General features: G+C 38.6%; 1 protein-coding gene across 2 annotated transcripts in view; it reads left to right on the top strand.

The window, feature by feature from the left end:
• Nucleotides 1–5,721, top strand: part of LOC113497221 (pituitary homeobox homolog Ptx1) — a 44,266-nt gene extending 38,545 nt beyond the window's left edge. For both annotated transcript variants that reach the window (XM_026876663.1, XM_026876664.1), the window contains exon 5: nt 3,037–5,721. In XM_026876663.1, the coding sequence (XP_026732464.1) occupies nt 3,037–3,615 (579 nt within the window). In that variant the 3' untranslated portion in view covers nt 3,616–5,721. The remainder of the gene's footprint in view (nt 1–3,036) is intronic.
• Nucleotides 5,722–20,682: the final 14,961 nt, after the last annotated feature.

The raw sequence follows: 20,682 nt of genomic DNA, 5'->3' as shown, positions 1-20,682 counted from the left end.
AATAGCCCAAACAATAATAGTTCTACTTGTTTAGGCGGTAAGAACTATAATCCGATGTGCTAAACTATGGCTATTCTGTCGGATAAACCGTAGTTTGATTGATGACACTAATAAAACTGTGATTCCAGTTTAATTTAAATTTAAGCAATTTAGCGACCCTGCGGTTGTGCTGACCGTAAAATAACTTCATTACTGCGAGGGTGCCTCATCATTCATCACTACTAGCGTAATGAATTTAGAACGACCACAATTTATTCGGCACGTGTTAATATACGATCTTCGGTAGTACTAAATGTTTGCCTTTGTTATTTGAGCTTATGAGGATCCTTTGTCTTTAATGTTTAATCGCTATTAGTGATGTCATTTTTTATTACTTCTAAAAAATATCAGCGAGAACTTTTCTTTCTTTCCGTTCAGTTTTACGATTTACTAAAAGAACGGAAAAATATTTTCAAGCCTTCCTAGTAATTTCTATATGTTTTCCAATTGAAATGAATCACTTTTTTCTGTTTTTCTTATGCATGTCTAGTTTTAACCTAAAATTATCCACTTCAGTTACATATTTCGTTACTGAAATAGCAAATATAACTAATTGCTTATTGGAACTACTAATTTAGTCTAACTAAACTCACAGAACAATAAATAGATTCTACCATTCCCATCCAAGTTACACTACAATCACGAATTCCGTAGCACGCGTCTAACAAACATTAAACTGCCAAGACCATACTCGTAGCGTCGTAGCAAGTGCTACGAATACTTAATTGCGGTATTATAATTTTCCGTAGTACATGTCGGTCGTTGAAGGCATATGTCAGTGGGTGGCGGGGCTCGCATTAATCTTGCTACGCCTCCCGCATGATAACTTGATAACCGGAGATCTGCAGCACTGACGGACAGCGGACACGCTTGTACCGATACTGACACAATGTTGCTTCTATTTTCTGAACTGATGTATTGGGAAGTATTAAAATAATTTAGGTTTTGTATTACAAAAATGTCATACTTTTTATTCATCTATAACGTTTTTTTGTTGGATTTATAGGGATTTTACAAAATAAATTAAAATGCGATAATCTGACTGCCCTTCGTTTATATCTTATTTGCTTCTTTGTGGATGAATAAGATAATCGTTTTCATCGAGTATCGAATCTTTTCTAGTTATAATGACCTAAAAAATTGAATATCTATGGATCTTCAACTGAACGTGTAACTCTGAAAGTGAATTGTATTTTCTACTAAAGCTTTGTTAAAAATGACGTCATGCTTGAGAAGTACGCTTCTTAGTCTCATATCGAACCTTTCCTCTTATATCTCCGAAGGGGAGATTATTAAATGACTCCTCCCGTTTTTGGTTGGTGGAAGGCAGAGTCAGACTTTTATTAAATAAAGCCACCCATGTTTCTCTTGATGCCCTAAGTCTGCAGTCTTAAAGGCGCACATAGAACACAAATTTGCTGTTTTGCACAGGCCTGGTCCTGTTGGAGCGGTGAGCTACCCATCACCCATCCGCAGGCCTGGGACCTTTCTTCTTGCGATCTGCCTTGTTCTCCCTTAAAACATCTTTGATTGATCCCTAATATCCTAAACTATAATGCAATACCCAATGCCGCTCTACCTAATCATCATCTAAATCATCTTCCGAACACATCATTGAACGTTAATACGTTGCGAAGGTGTTAACCCTTGCAATGCGATAAACAACCGCCACATGGAATGAATTACAGTGAACACACATTAGTATCGATTTCGGAAGCATTAAAAAGTGTCGGGGTGTCTCCTTGCCGACGGAGGGCGCGGGACGGTCACCATTCTGCAATAATATATTTAAAGGATTAGCCCCGCGTCGCAATATCGCGACCCTCCTCGCAGCGCCCCGCCGCGCTCGCTGTCCGCTTGCTATTCAAATAATGGAAATTATTTCCACATATGTGCACCTAAATAAATATCATTCCGAGGGCATTATTGAACACCCCCAATGTTTCTGTAGAGTTATTTTCACCCGTTTGTTCGCGGTCTGAATGGGTAATAGCGGATGTGTTAAGCGTTTTGTTTTAGTAATGGAGGCAACCATGCTTTACTTAAATCAGTCTTTTCAATTATCAAAATACAGTCAAGAATGTTTTAAATAACTTCAAGTGTTTGATCTTCTATAGATATAAAGCTCGGTTTACCTGTGTCATCCTGTGTACGAAACATGCGCTCATGCGAATTTGTGAAATTTATGTTTCGAAAAATAAACGATTGTATATGGGGTGGAAACGACCGTTTATGTTCACTTAACCGAGGAAAGAGGGTATTATTTACCGTTTCGGCTGGGTGAACCCGCCACAGTGAGTGAGACAAATACCGCCAGCGGCACAATATTTATTGCAGTCGCTACGTGGATTGCGCAATTTATCGTGGAGGTGTCGTCGGAGCGATCGATCGCCGGGTGACGGACGCGCGCCATACATCAGCGCGCGCGTTATCTGCGCTCACGGCGACTTATCACCGCGCGCTCGCACGCCGCTCCGACCGCCGCCGCCGCCGCGCGCTAAACAACAACATGCGAGAGGCTCCTCCAGCCTGGCCCCGTGGCCGCTCATTTATTGCGGCTCGATCAAGTCGCGGCGAGTGGCGGCTCCCGTCCCGCCCAATCGCGACGCTCGTTTATCTTCATTTCGCGGCCGCAATTAGACGGGTCGTTGGCTGCGGCGGGGCCGGGCGGGGCTGGGCCTCTACGTGGCTCGCATACACGCCACCACCGCCACAGCGCCACGGAGCCACGTCGCTCTGTCAACTTTGTAATGAGTAAAGTTGATAACTACGCAACGCAAGTCGCGTTCACATTCTGAATCTCGTTAAAACTTGTAGATTCGCCATGAAATTACCGGACACCCAATTTACCTGTCTGCTTTAATTTCCCTTTCCCCAAAAAGGTTGCACCGTCCGAAACTTTTCCAGTAAAAATGTTTAAAATTAGTTCAGAAAACTCATTTCAATAGACCTACAGGTACATGTGATCACCATACTTAAATACTTCCTTAATTACAGGTATGGTTTAAAAACCGTAGAGCGAAATGGCGGAAACGTGAAAGAAACGCAATGAACGCCGCAGCCGCCGCCGCCGCAGACTTCAAGAACGGTTTCAGCACTCAATTCAACGGGCTGATGCAGCCCTTCCCCGACACGGATGCGCTCTACTCATCGTATCCATACAATAACTGGGCAGCCAAGGTGCCCAGTCCGCTCGGGACCAAGAGCTTCCCGTGGCCCGTCAACCCGCTCGGCTCTGTGGTGCCGGCGAGTCATCACCAAGGCTCAGTGAACTGCTTCAACACGGCGACATCGATGGGAGGCGTGGGCGGCGGCGGTATGGGCAGCGTGGCGGGTTCAGCAGGCGTGGGCGGCGGCGTCGCACCGTGCCCCTACACGCCGCCCAACCCGTACAGCATGTACCGCGCGGAGCCGTGCGCGGCGATGTCGTCGTCCATCGCGTCGCTGCGGCTGAAGGCGAAGCAGCACTCTTCAGGGTTCGGCGGCGGGTACGGCGGCGTGTCGCCGGTGTCGCGCGCGGGCTCGGCGCCGCTGGCCGCGTGCCAGTACGCGGGCGGCGTGGCGGAGCGGCTCTGAGACGAGGCGCGCGGCCGCGAGGAGCGCGAGCCGCCGCCGCTGCTGTCGCGCGCCTCCTAGTCGCCGCCGCTGCCCGCGCCGCACCACGCGCCGCACCCGCTCTACCGCCACCTCTGGGACTGGTTCGACTGAGCGCGCTCTCCACCGCCGCGGGGCTCACAGTGCGGGGACGATGAGTGCAGCGACTGTGAATAAAACATGTGCATACATGTACAAAACGTTTGTTACGAAACTTCCGGCAATAAAAACTTAACGATATCGTTTTAAAGTTACTGTAAATATGTAGTTATGTACGTACGTATACCAAAGCGATGTGTGCAATTTTTACAAGCTTACAATGTACTTAGATTATTGTAATGTAAGTGTTCAGCTTAATATCGAACATTGTATATATGAACTTGATAATTTATTTGAAAATGAAATAACGAGCATTTGCGGTCGTAATAGTGAATAATATAGCAATGATAAGTTAATGTTGTTGTTTGAAATGTTCCTTTTGTTGTGTTACTGTTAGAGAGTTCAACTTGATCGTTGTCTCTCAGTATGACACTGTGTCGGTATGTACCGCATTTAATTCATACATATCAGAAAAATAAACATTTTGCTTACAGAAATTGAATCTGTGTACCACGGGCTAACATTTATTAATAATATTTATTAAAATGAACAAAATATTCAAATTTTAAAACCTAAAATTTTGCAATTCCTGCATCAAAATCATTAATATTAAAATAGTAAATCCATTATTTTTAATTAATAGTCAACTTTAAAAGCGTCTCATTTATGCATGTACTGCGACAGTTTGATTTTTAATGTACCTTAATAATGTAAATATAGGGTATTGTAATTATAAAATTGTAATGAGAAAATTTTTAAACGGACAATTGTAAGATTTGTATGGAACTGATACCAACGAAAGCAGGAAAATTAATAATTATTGTAAGAAAGAAAAGAAATAATTAAAATTGTGTAAAAATAATAATTCTTGTCACAAATATAAATTGATGAATTAAATCAAATAGTTCAATTTTCACTTCCAGAACACTTATTATACCAGTTTCTGCCATTGCAATATGAAAGCCTCCTACTTAAATATAACAACACATGTTTTCTAGTATTTTGGCAAAATAAGAGTAGTATGAAGCTACGACCCTGTTTGGCTACAAAAATGAAGCTACGATAATGCTACGAGAGGGCTCTACGAAAAATTTACTTTCCATTATTCCTATTATGTGCTATCAAGTTTCTTGATACTATTTTCCACTTGAATTTTTTTAAACGGTTGATATATCGAAACATTAATTGTAACGCCTAGAAAAAAAGATAATCCCCCTTCTGCAATTTTCCATCTGCCAATAATATTACACGTCAAATGGATATTCGTCTGTCTTACAAGTCCTAACAAATCAGACAGAACAGAACAGAGTAAGCATCAGAACAGACCCAAGGTTCGATAATACTATGTCGATTGTGGAAGAGTGACAACACTACACTAACACGGTGTAGAGTCACTTTTTTTTTCCACAACCGCAATAATACAAAAAGGAGATGATTATAAACTTTATATTCAGTTGTCTACAGTTGCAGACTCGTGTTTGAATGAAACCCGTTGCCATGCCAACCGTATTTAATGTTATATATGTAACCAATGTCAATGTGTCATCAATATGTCCATGTGATAACCAGTAGCAGTGCTTCAAAAAACCTCCAAAATGAGATTAATGCAACCAGGATCTCAATATTTATTAAAAAAAACATATTTATAACTTAACACCGTTTATAAATGTAAATGTAAAATATTGTAACTATTTAGATATAAACATTCATTAGATAATAAATTTTAGTTAATTACACGAATTAGTATGTCCGTGTGCCTACGTAACAGTGAAGGAAACATTAAATTATGGAAAATAAAAATATGTAAATATATAGATTCGAGATAATATTTGATGTGAAATTCGAGGTTTTCATTTTATACATATCAGAACAAAATATCTGCGAACCTGAATAGTTTGTTAGAGTTATTTTGTGAGTAACAATTAAGAGGATACCGATTGTTTTGTAACTTAAAAAACCTCTAGTCATAATAAAAGATATCACTGAGTATGTTTTGTTTCATTCTTCGAATTGATTTTTCCTGTGGATTTTTCCTACTTCTTGGGACTTAACACCCCCAAATAAAGTTAGGCATTTTCAGTCGTCCACACAACACAATTTAGAACGGCAGCTCTCCATCACGATGCACGTCGCATAATTACTTTGTGAAGTCGAGGTAGTCTTCCTTAACACATCTGACGGAAACAGCGTCAGAAAAAAATATTTCACGAAAACATATCTATCAGCATGGTGGATTTAGCCACTTGGCTACCAGTGCCGTTAAAAGTTTCAAATACTACACGCCTGAACTCTACAACCACTAATTTCACAAACTCTGCACCTTAGACAAAATGCGTGGCTTTGCCGCGGTCTTGTTCCTCTAGATGGTTTGCCAAAAATATGCTTACTTGCATGGATTTTTTATGGGGAAAGTACATGAAAAAATAAATTCAAACTCAGTAATTACTAAGGGTAAGTAAATCTTCAAAAAATCGTAAACATGCACGTTCTGACACTTTCGCCTTCTTGCCCGATATATCGATAACTCATACAATCGGGCTTACTAAAAACAAGGCTGATTAAATGCGATAACTTATATGTTTAGATCGGCATTGGTATGGTAAGTAAAAAAAATACATATTTCTTGAACTTGGTAAGTACACATAAGACTGAATGAAGAAGACTGAAAGCAGTATTTGGTATCGCTGAAAAACCGTTAAAATCTTGGGAATTTCATTGGACTTCGAAATAATGTTTATAATTACACTAAGTACTTAGGTACTTACTTGAGATCATATAATGTTACAAGAGCTTTGTGAATTCTTGGAACGCTTTTTTTTTAATCAGTTTTTTCGATATCGGTTCAAATAGATAAGTGACATGACGAATATAATTACCGAAATGCATGCGGTAGCTACGTTTTGTAAATAGCAATGCTGGCTAAGCTGTTGTAGCTTAGAATAAATTGATCGATCAAATATTAAGCTACTCTTCTTACATGCGCTCCATGGGTGGGTGTTCATCTATTTCATTATGGGTTCCTCTGTGTTTTGCAAGGCACGTTGAATTGTTGGTGCCTACTGTTATTTATACTCCTTTGACAGTCCTTTTGAGTAGATAAAAGCTATGAAGTCTGACAACCAGTCTTACTCAGGGGTATGTTGTTGCTCAAGTAAATGGTTTGAGGAGCTCATATAGGTAGTCACTCGTTGTAAAATACTACGGTGTGCATTCTGCATCCCAGTAGTCTTGAACCTAACCCTAATATAATTGGATAACGGTTGGTTGATGATAAAATACTTTTCATAAATACCTATGATCTATAAGGTACTTTTGTTTACTGTAATTTGAGCCCTGTACTTATTACCTTTTAAAATTACTATTCAACAATTATTTTTTCATATAAAATACAGAACAATATTCCAATAATACACTGTTTTATAATCCCGCGTCCTTAGGTTTCGCACGCACTGTGGTCGGCCTCACATATGCGGTTAGAGCTGTAACTGTTGTTAAAAACGTTACTGAGTCCATTACCGTGGTTGTTTTAAAGCCTACGCGATCGGCACGTGGACGTGTTTTAGTGGGTGCAGCGCAAGGACTTGGGTTTGATTCCTAGCTAGGGTAAAGTCGGGTTATGTTAAAATTGTTTTAACTGCAAACTGTTTGGAGAGAAGATTAGGTAGAGCGTCTTTGATGATGGTGAAATATTGAAATGTATTAACATAAAAATAACCAAAAGATGCCTCAATTCTTAGTCCGTCATGATCGAGGTTGGTCTAAACAAGCGTGCACAAACGAACACAAGAGTGATCGTTTCGTTAATTTTCAACGACGGTTATCAGAAGTGAGTCAAATGCAACATAATACCAAGCTACAAGAATCACACAACTTAATAATACAGACTCACAATAAATTATCCATAAAGCCACCTGAAAACCCATGCAAAGTGAATTTTAAACAATACTATGCAGAATAAAATAAAATGTTCTACAAAACTAGGTCTCTCAATGCGACACGATAAAGTCGCGACTAAAATGTTGCAGCGAAAGATGTGCATTATATTGAAATGGAAATAAATTTCACGTTACTGTAAGCTATTTTATAGCGCGGTCGACGACGGCTGCCAGGCCGAGAGATAGATTGCGTTGTCATGGCAACGCGGCCCTAGCCTAGCGGAGTCTTGACAAAAAATTAAATGAGGTTTATATACGTAGGTGTAGATATTTGAAAAGGGCATTTTGCAGTCTCAGCTAATTCTACTTCTGATTTATGTAGGAGTGTAATAATAGTAGTTGTGTAGGTTACAGTGGGTTTGATGATTTATCAGTTATTTATTTTCAGTTGCAACAACATCAAGTACTCATAAATGCGTCTAGAGCAGGTATGTAGGGAGTTCATGAAAAAATCGTCGAAATGCAAATTTGGGCCCAAGCTTAGGATATTAATAAATAGCAAATAATTGATTCAAAAATGTATGATATTAAGCGTAAAGTATAGAGTAATCCTGGGCATGAGGCGTCGCGGCAGCAGCGCGGCTCGGCGCTCTCTCGACGCGACTCGGCGCGGCAAACACAGTTTCCAGGTGCTCGAATCCGAGCGCTTTAAGGATTTAGCCGAGGATTTGCTTTCAATATTAGCCGCCGGCCGCCGGGGCAGGCCCATTCCGTTCCGCCCGTACCTTTTTTATTATTTTGTCGCATCGTTTTGGCTCTAAATGGAATCATTCCGCCATCTACATTTTTATTTTTCAATTGCTCCCCGATTAGTGGGATTAGCCGTATCGCTTTCCGATTCTTTGCTCCTTTTGGTGGGAGCTTTCGCGGACTAACGCGGCCGCGCTCGTCGCCCGTTCTAATCGCCTCGGTTTGGGCCGCGATCAAAACCATATTGTGTCGGCGCGATGATTGTGCGGCACGGGTTTGACGTCAGAGGACGGTTTCTGCCGGTCTCTACAGCATCGTGTTTGTCGACACTCATTATCAGAGAGTCAATGTCGAGTTTTTATTATTTGATGTTTAATTAGGGTACAATGTATTTGTTCACGCTACATGTGTACGCAAACGAGCGTGCGGTGGCCGCGACCGGGCCCGCGCGTCACTGCGCTTATCTTTATGGTGTCAAACATTAGTACGGGTTTTTATTTTATCACGGATCGCCTTAGTCACTGAGGTCCGGGCTACGTGCGTGGGCACGTTATCATATCAACCCTAGGTAATATTTACCCGAAACTAACACGAGATGTAATACGTACGTAATAGACGTGCACACACAGATGCGCATTTATCATGCGTCGGCGCTATTTATGCTAATCACTTATTGTTTTTACCCTTTTCGTGAATCATTGGTTATATGTGTCCCAACCACAAATTACATAAAAAAAGTGACGTTAAGTTCGACAAATAGTCAAACAAAGTAAAGAGATTTTTAAACAGCTATGTCGTTTTTACGTTACATCTTTCATAACCTTTATGACAGTAACAAAAATAAAACCTTAATCATACTCTCCCTTAGCATAAAACAGTCGGACCTAAAATTGATGGACATTTTCACTGAAAGAGGTCTTGAAATGAAAACACTTTCTACTAGACATTTCTTACATGAGTAAAGTATACGCGGGTAAATTGAGACATTACGAAGTATATACCTTAAGGCCACATTCATACCTAAATGGATATTTAAGAATATTTTTTAATATTTATTAAACAATATATTTTTTCCCCGACAGTATTATATGCCAGAAATATTACATTCCTGTCAGTTACCCCGTTACCCCTAAAATGCAATTACGTTTTTCCATGTCGATATGATTACGTCACAAACGTAAAGGTACGCACGCATGTCAATAGTTAGACGTAGAGGGTTAGGTTTTGGGTGGAAAGGATCAAAAGGGATTAGAGGAACGACAACCAATCAAGGGTAACTGGACTGTTATACCTACGCGAAATAAATGCGGCACATAAAACTTATTCGATGCTAATGAAAAATCGACTCTACATTCAGTTGTTACGGTGTCTTTTTGGTTGTATCGTACAGTTTATTGATGTTTTGTTTGGAAGGGAGGGTGGATGGATGAGGAGGGCGAGGGAAGCGAGTGCAACCTCCGCAGACAATCTTACAAGTTAATTGTGTTCCGTGCCTGAAGCCGCCTGACTACAGAATAATATCGTACTCACTATGTGCGTTTATATAAGTTTCACTAAAATGTACAACAATTTGTCTGCTGCGGAAAATTTGTTTGAATTTCTTTTGAGTTCTCGAATTAGTATTTAGAATTTCGGTTTTTGTGATCAATTAAATTTATCTTTAAATCAAACATTAAATTTATCTTTTTTAATGACTAAACATGATGATTAGAATTTGGCTCTACAAAATTGTTTGTTGAGAACACAAAAAACAAAATCAAGGAGGCTTTTCGTTGCTTAAAATTTGAGCATAGTATTTTAAACTAAATCTTCCAGGAATATATGTAGGAGCTGTATGTTTCAGGGAGGCTTAGCGCTCTCATACAAGTTGCCTTTCGCCTTGTCACACACCTTTTAACTTATCAACATAAAACATACTTCTTCATGAATAAACAAGTACCTAGTTTACATCGTATGACATACAGGGAGTTTAATAAACTTTCTAGACATATTACATCTTTGCATCGTAGGGCGGACAACTTGGGCGGGCGGGGTAGGGCGGGGAGGCAGTAAATAAATACACTGCGACAAGGATTTATTGCAAACACTACTCAACTCATGCAGATATGTTTGCTTCATAAAGAAAGTTTGAGACGATGGCTTTTAAAGGCTTTACTTAGAAGACAATACGTGCTACTTAATCTTTTTTAACATCGTATACTAGTTGAGAATGTTGTATTTCCTTGCTTTTCTTAAGTGTTAAACACACTAATCAGATTAATGGATAAAATGTTTATTAATCTAATTTTCGAGACGAAAGAAGCATGTTGTCACGCATCATAATTATTTTGATAATTGTGATGCTTGACAACTATAGCAAACTACACTTTTATTTAGTAACAAGTCTGTAAGTAAAACCGATTCGGTCTACACGGAGGTTGTTAAACGTAGTCGATTTGTGCTACGGCGCTACGAAAGTTCGTAGCTTTAGTTTTGAATTCATTCAATCGTTAGTTGTCGAGTTTGAAGTTAGTTTGAAGGTATATCAGAACTTGATACAACAAGTTATGATATGCTAGGGATACAAACTGTATAATAACCCATCATTAGGTTGATACTTTATGCAGTATTTGAAAGTTAAAAACTTTTACATAGAGTGCTAATGAAAATAAGGTATAAGTGTGGTCTTAGTGTAGGCTATGGGTTCATACCATCACGCTATAATTAACAGGGGTAGCGCAGCCGCAATTTTAAAATTAGGTAAAACGATCCTCATGTCCATGCAGACTAAGTCACGGGCTGCAGCTAGTATGACATAAAAGTATAGAAGCCAAAAGATTTTCAATTTGCAATAGTAACTTTACATCCAAAAACCGAAAATAAAAATCCAACTTATCCAATAAAGATAATACAAACACAGCTCAAATCGTTCACCACACGTAATATTGAAGAACCATCAAAGAGTATCAATTCCAAAACATTTGAATACTCATCACGTCAACACTAACATATTATATTATATCCAGGATCGAGTGGAAAATCAAGAGCAGCAGAGGGGGCTACCTCGCGGCGAGGGGGGGGGGGGAATGAAGATTTACGATCGAGGCATAACGAGCGCTAGATGAGGCGTAAAGAAGCCCAATTCCGGTTATTATACCTACACCCTTTATATAGACTGCTGTTATACGATTTTCAACCTTATCGACAAAGTTTTTTGGATTTAATCTTGCTTTTTACTGAAGATATTACGTTACACATTGGCAGTGGTCGATGAGTAGTATTTTTCGTTTATTCTTTTATCATGCTCACTTCAAATACACAAATACAAAATGGAAGTCATCAGTGCTTAAAAACAATAAAAAACTTAATACTGTTTAGGCAAATTACCCAAAAATTTAATTAAGGAGAAATAAAAATTTTATAGAAAAAAACTATTGCAAGATACAAAAATTGTACTGTCCGTGTCTTGCGTAATAACATAAGGATTCTAACAGTACTTGACCGATCAAATCAAAAGACATCGATGGAACAACATTAATAAAAACACAGAAAATGTACCGTAAAAAGGTTTAAAAATGTTCTTTAGAATAAATTAAAATATTATGAATTCTCTAAACTGTTAAGTAAATAAACATAAATATGTTTTCATTATAAAATTAATACATGCGAGAAGACAATTAGCTATATCTTAACAATATCCGTCTCTCAACCCGTCCATCCTTTTACCCCGTTATACCGGTAACACTCCTTTTTAGATAGTTATAATAAAAAGTAACAAAATTAATTTACTATACTTTAATCCTATTATCTAAATGTAAAAGGAAGAGTATAGCAATATCGTCTCTTTTGAAAGAACAGGATTGATCACATTATTCACTGAACCATATCGAAATACTCGTAAAATAATATGAAAAACTTATATGCTCTCGAAGATCGACTCCGTTGTGGAAACTTCGGTGAAAAACACATTTGTTGATACGTAGATATCGTCAAAGTAATATTTGATTTTTAGTGTATACTCCTATGTTCATATTTTTGCTATTAACATTTTATTTTGTTAAAATCGTGACTGATACTTGAGGATACTTGACTACATTTTCAATCCTATATAAACTTATGATTCCTTAACAGAAAAAAAATAAAAAATCAGAGAAAAAAATTGTGACTTAAACTTAAATGAAAATTAGAATTTAGAAGTGAAAAACAAAATAAACAAGAAATAAAATTTTCAGAATAAGATGCTTCAAAATACAACAAAACAAATCTGAATTTCGTTCGTAAAACAAATGCGACACGAAATCGTAGATTTAATTAATATAAATACGAACAACAGCTACATTGTTCAACGAATATCTAATACTGCGGTAAATTGTACCTGCAAACGGAATATGAAACTCGGGTGCAGCGGTATTTAGCCATTGAGGGGCCTCGGGGCCACAGGGAGAGGCGTAACTAATTTCTGGATTAAGCACATTTGCAAATGTAATTTGTATTCATTAAAACATCGCAGCGTCGTACGTGTAATGTTTTTAAACGGAAAAACCGGTGCGACATTCCATTACTGAGTAGTCTACAAATATGTTTGCTTTGTTGTTTGTACTTGACTTGTTTTCAAAATTATATTTCGCCTTTCAGACTTCATCCGAGAAAAAAACATTGTGAACTGTGAACGTTTAATTGAAGATTTCTGAAACAGTTTATTTGGGACTCAAATGATAACTTCTCCCATTAATTCAGTTTATGTAAAATTAGCAATACAATGAAGTCTTCTTTTGGTCATGCTAGGTTCGGACAATCCTATCAATTTTGGATGGAACATGTTACACATACCCTAAACAAAGTCACTACGAATCAAATATATTTCTACAGACAATCAATGTACCTAAAAACCAAAAACAATATGTATCACTCGCAAACATTGTCGGCACTAAACAAACATCGCATAAGCTGTACTCGATATAAAATTTATAAACAGAACAGTGTTGGAAATCAAATGAGCGTATATCAGAGGAGGAACGACACGGCGAGACACAGCATCCGAGCGGACCGGAGCGGAGCGGAGCCGGGCGAGGGAAGCGGAGCGGAGTAGAGCGTCGCCACTCAAACGAGTTTATTGTGCTGTCGTTCAAACGCGACAGAACCTAATAGAATTAAATTGGGAGACGCGCTGCTCCGTTATGTGGAAAATAATAACAGCGAGCGCCTCCGAGTGGCTGCTATCTCCGTAGGTTTCACGCGCCGGTGGCAGGGGTCTACACTAATGGAAATCCAGCCAATGATAATCTGTTTTCTACACCATTAATCCTGAACTAAGTCTGAGTACAATCTGTGGCGTCTCCGGCAGTGCGACTCGAGTTTTATGCCCTCGTTAAGGTCCGCAATTTGTGGAGTCGGGCTGTTAAGACGGTTTGCCCTCATTCGCTCCCAAATCCTAATTCCGACCGTGGACTTTCTTAATCTTACGATATTGAGCTGAAGGTAATTGTTTCAAAATTGTAGCTCGAATAGTAGTTTGTTGGCGCTTTACTGTGCCCGCTAATGTATTGCGGGTGTTACATTGATTTACGGCGTTTGATTGGTGCTTTATGACTTCATGTTTTATGCTTACTCTTAACTACGTATGCTCTCAATGCTCTTTAACGCGAAAAGCTAAAAATAAGTAATATGAGTTAAGAAATATTCATAATGGCTCACTTTCCTAAAGCCCTGTGATACGTTTCACGGCCCCTGCTGCATGAGTGCTATTTAATTCGACAGACATGTTTATTTAGTGTGCTCGGCTTATCCAAATAACCAATACTTTAAGAGAATACAGCCGAGGAGAAGCACAATAAAAACGAAAGTAATCATGCAAATTGGTGAAGGAGGAAAGTTGAATTAAAAAGCGGGTTTGTGCGGGCGGCGGCGGGCGAGGCGCGGCGCGGGGCAGAGTAATGTGTCTTAATGACCGCAATGGATGAGCACCGTAATCCGCCCTCCGGCGGCGCGCGCCCGCAACCTTTTGCTCCTGCTCGTTAGCTATCTACTCGCGCTACAACCCTGCCCTCCTACTCAATTGTTTTAGATATACGCGCCGTCGGATACCCAGTTATGTTTATCCTCGCGTCGCGCTGAATAAACAAACACTAAAGCAGATTTCATCGAGCTACGACGAAGCTACAAATCTTAGACGAGCGGGGAGGCAATAAAAGTGCAAGTAATCAAAAGCTGGGTAGTGAGGCGGGCCGCTGACGTCGCGACATCATGTCATGACAAAGCCCAGGTCAGCAGAGGCGCGCGACGCTGTCGCACGCACGCCACCCGCCGCGCCGCGCCCCGACACCACATCATCAAATCAACATTTGCAGATTCGCGAAGCTTTGCCTGGGAGATTTAGAGGTGGAAGGAAAATAAAAAAGTTCGTAGAGGAATCCGGCTTGATCCCTGTTGCCTTTATGGTAATGCCGGGATGCGTGTATTCGACTATTCAATTTATATTTTTTCCCTTTCGCCTTATTTCTTTCTCTCCGAAATTATCTATCCTTCGAATTTCGTTTCGCACTGTATTGTATACGGGATTCGATGTTTGCGAATAAGGTACGACTTTGCCTGAAAATATCACGAATAACCGCAGCGGATTGGCTTTGTTCACGACTTCAAACAAGTTTTCTTTTCGTAGAAATATTATGTGTATAAAATGGCTCGGGCGCTGGAAGCTGTGAGAGTGTTGTGAGGACACACTCACACAGCTGAACAAACTTCTGTCGTTGTATATTGCACTCGCTACCAGCTTTAGAATTTTGTAAGCACTGACAAAATGGGTACATTTACAACGGATTCCACTACTTCAAGATTAAACTTACGAACACATATATTTAGAAGTACGGTGCTCTACTACTTTGCTTGTGCTTCCACTTAATTGAACGTAGTCGTTAGTTTTAATGAATGATGATGACGTAATTACTTGGGTATCATAATATTTATCAATAAATCTTTATGAAAAACAAATTGCTTAATAAACCGCTTGACATTTTATACTAAAATGCGCGCGTACAAGTAGGCATGTTCAAATTTAACGTTGTTCTTCCCTCATGAATAAATCATAGCAAGTAAGCGGGGCTCTACGCCTTTATAATTCTACATAATACATTAAAACGTTGTACAGATTGCCTTCTACTTTAATAATATGAACTTAATGGGTATTAGTGCCTGTGTGTAAGAGAGAATGCTTCGCCCATTCCACTATTTCATATGTAAGTAATGAGAATATCTAAGTTCCTTGGGCACGTGTTAAATAAAGACATATTTGTTTGAGTGGTTATTGTGAAAAATGTGGGATTGTTGATATAAGCGTGTGATTCTGTGTGATATGATTTAGTGCATCGTACGACATTAGGTGGACTAGCGACGGTCGCGCGCCTAATCTTGAGTAATGTTCGCCATTTGTCTTCGCGACCGTTCACATATAATTGGACGACCATTCAGAATCACTGCCTCAATATTCAACGTAAAAATAAGAGTTTATTTATCTGTTTTATATTTTTACGATTGTTGATAAAAGTACGAGTAAGTAAGAATGTGGGGTCTAATCCATACGACTTAAATGATTTGAGTTGTCAGAGATATTATTGAGTATCTTCTAAAATAAATAAATCATTTGATAAGTAATGACTTCATTGAAAAAACAAAATGTTCTAAATGATTCGACATATTCTTCTGTTTTTCGACATAATATCAAAAATGAAAGTTTCATATTTTTATCTTTTAAGTATAATATAATAAATATAAAAAGAACCATCACTTATTTACTTACTCAAGAGACTGTACTACTACTAAAATCCAAAGATTCATTCATGTAGGTGCTTAAAACATCCAAGAAAACGACTCTACATTTCATAATGTTACCAAAAATTTCAATTCGTATCCTTTCCACTCTCTGATCAAAACGCTGCTAAATTTTGTTTCCATAAAAGCAATGTGGAGTACTTACAGCCAGCTACCTGTGTACCATGGTAAATCCTTAGCACGTAAACATTTAACCGAGCTCCTAAGCTTGCAACGTCCTCCAGCATTGTAAATATCACGCCGAAAATCGTCTGCTTGTTGAGAGTAACTCTATACCTACTGGTACGAGTATAAGGAAGTGAAGTTGTATTTGAGAATCAAGGGGAAATGGTAGATTAGTAAATTATTGTATAACTTTTAGGTAGATTAGTTGAGAACTTTATTTTTGTACTTTTCGTACTTCAATTGGCTTGAAATGTCAAAGGTGATAGGTGATTTTGTACGAAATTGGAATAAACTACCACTCTTCAAGTTTAATTTGTTTCTGCTAATTAGGGTCTTACTTTTGATTCTTATTTTGGAATTATAAAATATTCGCGTCTAATTAAAATTTATGTAACTGACATTTATGCTATGGATGTTTTTATTTCCGACCCCGAAATCACATTCCTTTCTCCGTAAAGACAATGATGGAAATACATATTTTTGGATTATAGGATGTTAGTTATCGAGCAAACTTTCAGATACAAGCTAAATCTAACCAGAACCAAAACTCTATTAGCAACACACTCACCTTCGAACACACATTAAATTAAGTAAATAGTTACCTCGAAATGCAATCATATTTTTTGATCCTCAATAAATTGACAATTTTATCTTACGCCAGTGATTCAGGGGTCGACTGGAGAGCCTTTTAAATATATCGAGTATTTCAGTGCAACGATACAGCGAGTTGTTTACAGTGGGGGCCTGTGGGGAGCCGGGGCTCTGGGCCGGGGTGAGAGTGGGTGGGTACCTCCAAGATGGCGGCGTCGCCAAGGCAACGGTGCAGTCGCTTCCTTAATCGACCGTCGCAGCCTCGCGCCGTCTCCGGCCCACTCTCATTTATGTATTGTATTGCACTTGAGAACTGACTTGTGTTTTATGATGTTGCTACATATTTATTATATGAGATTGCTTTTAGATATGCATATAGGGTACTATTGTGTGAAATTGGATACATTGATGTTATACATTATTATAAAGAAACAAATTTCGGGGTTCGGAGTGTACTGAAAAAAAGAAGAGATTGCTCCATTTCAATACATGTTAAAGAAATAAACAAATAGCTATAAAAAATAATTGATCACACAGTTTGGGATGGACTTACCTATATTTCAGTCCATAAAAGTAAAACGCAGTTAAACCCGACATAGGTCACGGTCCGACCAAACCTCCACAAATTGTGCTCACAAACAACCTCCTTGCGATATCCCGATTTGTAAATAACGTACGTTCGAGAGTCGTTAGTTTGCCGATCAGTTAGGTCAGTCCGTAATCCAGTGGACGCCGGCGCTGCAACCGCCGAGAAGCCAATAAAAAAGAGTTATAGTTCAGAAGAAAAGGAAAGTCTCGCGTCTCCGGCCGTTAGTTAGGGATCAAGGGCTCAGCTCGCGCCGGGCGATAATCATAATTTTTACTTACAAGACCAAGAGTATAAGGCATTAGCTGGCGGGCTCGCGACAAATCTTCCCTAACTGCGACCAACTTCGCGACTCCACTCGGTGTTAGCTCTCGACACTATATTTCGTAGACTACAGGTGCTTGGATCGGACGGCGGGCTAAGCGGATGCCGAATGTGGACCACGGCGCTACTGCTATCTGATGTGGAACTTTACGGTTATAGTTTCTTACTTTTGTCTGTTTATGGCGTTTTCACCAGTAATTCTGCTTCATGAAACGTTGAGATTCCATGAAATTTCTTCAAGTTGTAGTATTTAGCAATTTTGAAGTTCTGACGTCATAGCCGAGCAATCTTTGCATATGGTATCTACTGAAACCCATTACACTTTTAACAGTTGAAGAAAACACAATATAACCGGAAAATTATATACAAACGGATAACCAACTTACAATCTAGCAACGACGAACAGAAAAAGGCAGCCATCCACTAAATATACAAGAACAAAACGGATCCCCTAAAACAGCACATAACCACGTGCCCGCCATTTACAAAGTCACCTTGTTACGTCCGATTTGATACACAAACAAAGTATCGTGTATGAGTGTAGTCGTGTCACGTGGCGCTGGAGCAGTGGCCAGTGCGTTAGGACGCGCTATTCAAGTGTTATTCAGAATATGTGAACATCGCGGACGTGTTCCCGACTGTGGAGAGGCCTTGTGCTTGTCATTTTACAGATTTTCAAAACGGTTTTAAAGTAGCGTTCGTTCTTTTTTTTTAAATTTCGAATTTCTTCTTGTTTTGTGGCGGTGGCGGGCCGGTATCATTATTTGAGGAGGGACTATAATTAAGGAAAATAAGTAAAACATGCATCCAATCTTCGACAGAAAAAAATAATAGTGAAGAAATATTCATTACTACTTCGTGTCAATTAAAATATCAAGAGCATAAAAGTCGCTCTACTTTTCAATTTCTGCTTTCAGATCTGAAAAGCCTCCATGTAGTAGAGGCCTATCTATTAGCAGGAACATTAGCTTCACTTGCAAGTACCTTTCATGTGTTACTTTAGGAGACATTAACTTGAACGTTAAAACGCTCAAAGTAATTCGAAACAATGTCTAAAAACAAAAGATTATATCAACAAACCGTACAAACAATAGGTATTGAACTAAAATAAAATACTCTGGCCGTCTCCATGGCTGACCGTGTCGCCGTCCTCACGGGCCGGCTCGGGTCGGATTTGTTTTATGCCCACCAAGACATCGACTTACCGCGACCGACCGGCCGAGCGCCTTAATTTTATTACTCGACCCGGACTCCAACAAAATGTCCTAATTGTGTCTCGAAAAACCAACCTGGAGAATGGAATTACCAATTTTGTTTGGTCCTTTTCTATGGCAGTTCGACGTCTTATTGGCTAGAGTTCTACGGGTCTCTTGCTTGAGTTAATTTATTTAGTTGGGACTATCTTTGGTAGGTATTTAGGTACTGTATTTACAGTTAGTTTGGTTACTTGGGAAGGAATACGGTCGCTTTAATAGTACGTAGTGGGTAACAATTACATTAACTGTTTTTTCCTGAAGTTAGATACCTATAATTTAGTTTATCAGTATCGTAAAACACAACAACTCTAACAAAATAACCTTTAAAGTATATTATTACGATTAACAAAAAGTGAATTATGCATCTTCTTACAAGCAGTTACTTAAGAAAGTTGTTTATGACCTTATTCACCTTAAATCACTGATTCCTCTCTACTCCAAAATAAATTTCAAGCAGTTAAATCAGTTTTTTGATTATCCTGTTTTTATTCTTCAACGCTGCCCCTAACTGGAATTGATCAATGAGAACTTATAACTTAGTAATTAATACTCACACAAGAACCTACAAATATTCATTATTTCTTTCTACAGATTAAGTATGAAATAAAAAAACAATTGATAGATGCAAACATTCTTACAACAGACAGATATTTAAAGAGTCAACCCTTACTTACCAAACGTCTTAATCAAGAGTTTGCCGCCAATTTAAAAGCTGCGCAAAAAGTTATAAGAATTCACTTAAGGGATGAGTAAGGAATCCCAGAGCAAATGTTAACAAACCAAAAGAGAGATTTCATGCATAGCGCCCAAAATTATTCGACACTTTTCAATACACGAACAAAATTTTGAAGTCACTCGCTGACTTATAGTAAACTGTAGATTTCATTTTTCGAGATTCTAGAAAGTAGTGCCATCTATCGACGAAAAGTATGTCACGAAATGTTTGCTTAACTACCGCCACCTAGCGTCCAATAGCTAGGTGTCCAATACTGTGGTTGCAACGTGGAGATTGTAATAAAGTGGTAACAGCCTAGGTGACGCTACTGTAGACTAACTTCATAGTGATGTTCTATGAAGCAATATAAAATATAATAGCAGTTGATAAGCTTTCTGGCGGAACCAGTTACAAAACTTTAATTAAGGAAAAATAGTTTTCATTAACTTAAACATTAAACTGTTTTAGAGGAAATTCCTATTTGTTTTTTAAATGAAATATACAAACTGATATGTTTTATTTACTTTATACTGACCATTATATATTTTAAATAACCGAAAAAATCGAGGAATCTTTATTGTTGGTTGTTTTGGTCGCGTTTTATTTTTGAACAATACGATACAAAATTATTGTTTATCTTTTTATAAGTATGTAACGAAATAAATACAGACCAGGCATTTTAATGTCGGTTAACAAATTACTACAATTTTCTAAATTTGTTTGTTTCAAGTAAAATTCCATGCAAAGGCAGCAGTCTTTTGAGTGTTTGAACTCCGGTAACCTTCGAGAAATCTTTTATTCATTTGCCAGCACTAATTAATTTGAAAATACATATTTCTAAAATAATATATTGAGCGTGACGACTTCAAAGGTATTTTAACATTA

Source organism: Trichoplusia ni, chromosome 9, assembly GCF_003590095.1.
Source record: "Trichoplusia ni isolate ovarian cell line Hi5 chromosome 9, tn1, whole genome shotgun sequence".
Taxonomy (NCBI): Eukaryota; Metazoa; Arthropoda; class Insecta; order Lepidoptera; family Noctuidae; genus Trichoplusia; species Trichoplusia ni.
The sequence above is the reverse complement of the archived record's forward strand: the minus strand, read 5'-3'. Positions and strand labels throughout refer to the sequence as shown.